Genomic DNA, 3,934 nt, shown 5'->3' on the forward strand with positions numbered 1-3,934 from the left:
TGTGTGTGTGTGTGTGTGTGTGTGTGTGTGTTTGTGTCTGTGTAGCATTTATGTGTGTCAGGTTTCCTCTTGAAGCAAATACAGCAGACGGTGCTAAAAAAAAATAGATATCTCCCAAACCATAGTTACGTGTGTTTCTGCTGGGTGTTTCATTTTTCTCCTTAACTGAAGATGCAGCTCTGTCTGTGGTGACACTTTTCAACCATGTAACCTTCTGAAACCTGAACTCAACAAGATATTGTTGTCATGATTTTTTTACCACGTTAGGGGATGACAGTGTCACCACTTGGGTCCAGACTACAACAACTGTTGATGGACTGACGTAAAACGTTACACACACAGTCATGTTTCCCAGAGTATTCTCAGTGACTTTAGCGATCCCCTGATTTTTTTTCTAGCGCTGCCGTGACGTTCACATTTTGGGCTTGGAGAGGGAAATGTCTTAGCAGCTATTGGATGGATTGCCATTACATGTTTTTACACTTTCAATTCAGGATGAATTGTTGAAATGTTAATGGTTCTTTTATCAAGATTTCATCAAGTTGAAATTTTGGTTGTTTAGGAAAAACACCTGCAAAACTAATCATATATGGTATAATGAGCCTTTGGCTGTGTTTAGTGCTAATTACCAAATTGTGTAAACAGCATGCTAACACACTAAGCTCATCTGAAGAGCACAGTTAACATTGTACCTGCTAACCATCAGCATTGTCTTTGGGAGCATGTTAGCATGATTTACAGATACCAGGTTTTCCAAAGACGCCAACAACAAACATTTGCACAAGCAATTCAAACTAACTGAAACATGTTATGTGTGTCAGAAATATATATTTTTAAGGCAGATTGCGCAAACGTAGTTCTTAAAAAGTCTAAAAACATCTAAAATTTCAAAATTAAAATTGTAGGCCTTAAAAAGTCTTAAAGTATTGTGTTCTTACCTCATTTTGAACAGGAATTAAATTGTCCTGTGTCCATGTAACGTTACCTCTTATTGAAATGTGTAGGGTTTTTTTTAATCCTGTGATGTTTTATAATATATTTATTTATACTCTTTGTGGATCCCCTATGGGAAAATTACAATTTACACTATGTTGTTATTCATACACACAGACCTGAAATACACACACATGCTGAGGTCGTATACATGCACTAATGGAGAGATGTCAGAGTGATTGGGCTGCAACTGCTAGACAAGCGCCCTGAGCGGTTGAGGGGGGTTTGGTGTCTTGCTCAAGAGTACCTTACCAGTGCCTTGGAGGACTGGCATCTCTCCAGCTACCAGTCCACACTCTGTACTTTGGTCCGTACGGGGACTTGAACTAACGACCCAACCCAACTCCCTACAGAATGAGCTTCTGCAACCCCCAAAATATTGTAGTTCTTTCTTTCACTAGTCCAACTTGCTGTACATGTACAGATTATTATTACTCTGACACTATTCAATTTGAATAATTTTACTTACTTTGCAAGTACTTTTGTGACTCTGCATTGCACTTTTATGTTGTGATATTGGTCTTCAACTTTAGTCATAAAGGTCTTAAAGTCTTAAATTTGACCTGTTGAAACCTACAAAAACCCTGACAAAGACTTGTTTCAAAATGCTGTGTCAAGTTGGCATGGTGTTTTGTGGTCTAAATTTATTTTTTTATTGCCCCTCCCAGCCAAGGATTTCATTGGCAGTCTGATGGAGAAAGATCCAGCCAAGCGTTTCACCTGCGATCAGGCACTCAGACACCCCTGGTGAGAAACACACTGGCACAGAATGTCATACATAGGTTAACAAAAAGGCACACAGTACAATTTATACAGATATTCAGTTACAGTCAGAAATGTTTACATAAAATGAATGTATGTGTGTGTGTGTATATCAGGATCGCCGGGGATACAGCCCTCTGCAAGAACATCCATGAGTCAGTCAGCCGACAGATCAAAAAGAACTTTGCCAAGAGCAAATGGAGGGTAAATTTGGATTACTGCAGTTTATTCTTTGTGGTTTTGGCTCTATTGCAGTATATTACTCCAGTACCACTACCCAAACGATTGTCTGTGTTTTTAAAAGATGAATCACTCTGTTAAATCATCCACGTTTCCTCCTGCAGCTCTTAGAAAAAGAGAGAATAACCCGCAACTTTGAGACAAATTGCTGTCTCTTTAAGAACTGCTCCTCACACAGTATGCCATTTCCAACTCTGGGTGTTAATAGCACATCCAGCTTGTGTAATATTTAATACTCACATGTTTTTAATCAAAGATAAACTGCAACAGAAGACACTATCATGGTATTTGTGCACTATTTAATCAAAAGCAGATTCTCGTCTGCAACTTGAAAGCCATTAGGACAGGAAAAATCACTTTTTTGATCTTTTCAATGACGTAATATCCTTAATAATCCTTAATGTAATCCCCTGCTGCTCCACAGCACATTGATAGTACGGAGACCTCATCCTGAACCAAAAGATACAAATGAAACCATCACAGAGAAGTTCTGCACCTTCCCGCTTCTCAACTGATATTTCTTTGGTTTAAACTTCTGAATGACCCGTTGCCGTTATGTCACAAAACATCCTATTTTAGAGACACGTAATAAAAGATGCTATGCTGAAATGTAAAACAAAATGACTCTTCCCATTTCCTAACTCTCTCCAGCAAGCGTTTAATGCCACCGCCGTGGTTCGGCACATGAGGCGGCTGCAGCTTGGCAGCAGCATGGGGAGCAGCATGGACGCCTCCAACCCGCCGACCAGGCCGAGCCAGACGCAGAGGCCGGCCCAGAGCCAGGCGGGCCAGAACCAGCCAGCTCAGAGCCAAAACACGGGCCAGGCGGCGCAGAGCCAGAGCGCCAACACAGCCGCCAGCAAAAGCTCTTCCATAGACAACAACATAGCAGCTCCCCGCAAGGAATGTGAGTCAGTAGTATCAGTGGCACCAGAAAGTCAAGAGAACATATGGGCATTAAACAAAGTTAAAGAATAGATAATCCGCTAAAACCCCTCCCCTGAGCGATCGTCCAATCCTAGTTTAGCAACCGCTGATAGGCACAGCGGTCATTTAATTTGGATTTCGCCACAAGCAGAAGTGATGTGTAGAGTGATACTCTGTATGTATAAAGAGTGGTGTGTGCAGAGTGTTTTCTTAAAACAAAAAAAACAAAAGAGTAGTATAAATGTGGGGGACAGATTCAACAGTAGTCTTGTTTCCATGTAATTGTCAAGCAATTTTTTTTTTTAATTTGCACAAAAGAAAGTGTGAATTAGAAGCATTTCCATCAATTGGTTTAAAGCAAATAAACTAGACTCATACTAGTAAATTAGTTTCATCACAAGTTGATCAAAGAGTTTAGAAGCTAAGTTATTTGGCTTAATGGAGAGAGGTAGCATTCTACATGTTGGCCATCTGTTCACCGCTGTGTATACAGCGTGTGCAGGGCTGTACGATTCAAGCTGTTAAAGCAATTCGTCAATATACCGATGAGGCTGAGGCACAGGCAATAGTTCACCGCAACTCCACTACGCACCCTGTGCCACAAGTGTACGCGGCCCTGGATGGGACCCATATTACGATTCTTCCACCATCCAATGGATAATGGAACTATACCGGCGTAAGTTACATGTTCATACGTCACAACTCATTCATAAAAGCTTGTTATCATCTCAAATTTTAGGCTTTTAACTCTTTCGAAAAAGACAAAAAAACACCCTCAAGCAAGTTTTCAGTTTTTCCGAATTTTGCCATTTTTCTAATGCAATACATTAAAATGTGCAAAAAAAAACGTTGATAGAAACATGACTAGTATGTTTGTCCACTCTAACTTAAGTTGCGTGAGCATGTCTGGCTGACTACCTTACTGAATCTACCTCTCTTATTTTGTTGGGTTAAAAGTTATAATAATAATAATAATAATAATAATAATACATTTTATTTAACAGCGCCTTTC

The 3,934-nt window shown here is 40.0% G+C and overlaps 1 protein-coding gene and 1 long non-coding RNA gene across 3 annotated transcripts in view; both read left to right on the top strand.

Moving 5' to 3' along the window:
- Positions 1 to 3,934, top strand: part of LOC116672827 (uncharacterized) — a 174,131-nt gene that overhangs the window by 104,313 nt on the left and 65,884 nt on the right. The gene's annotated exons all lie outside the window — the stretch shown is intronic.
- camk1da (calcium/calmodulin-dependent protein kinase 1Da) overlaps positions 1 to 3,934 on the top strand; it is a 68,652-nt gene that overhangs the window by 56,220 nt on the left and 8,498 nt on the right. For both annotated transcript variants that reach the window (XM_032504680.1, XM_032504682.1), the window contains exons 8-10: positions 1,662 to 1,740; positions 1,872 to 1,959; positions 2,647 to 2,902. In XM_032504680.1, coding sequence (XP_032360571.1) covers positions 1,662 to 1,740; positions 1,872 to 1,959; positions 2,647 to 2,902 — 423 coding nt within the window. The remainder of the gene's footprint in view (positions 1 to 1,661; positions 1,741 to 1,871; positions 1,960 to 2,646; positions 2,903 to 3,934) is intronic.

This window comes from Etheostoma spectabile, chromosome 23 (genome assembly GCF_008692095.1).
Source record: "Etheostoma spectabile isolate EspeVRDwgs_2016 chromosome 23, UIUC_Espe_1.0, whole genome shotgun sequence".
In the NCBI taxonomy this organism is placed as follows: domain Eukaryota; kingdom Metazoa; phylum Chordata; class Actinopteri; order Perciformes; family Percidae; genus Etheostoma; species Etheostoma spectabile.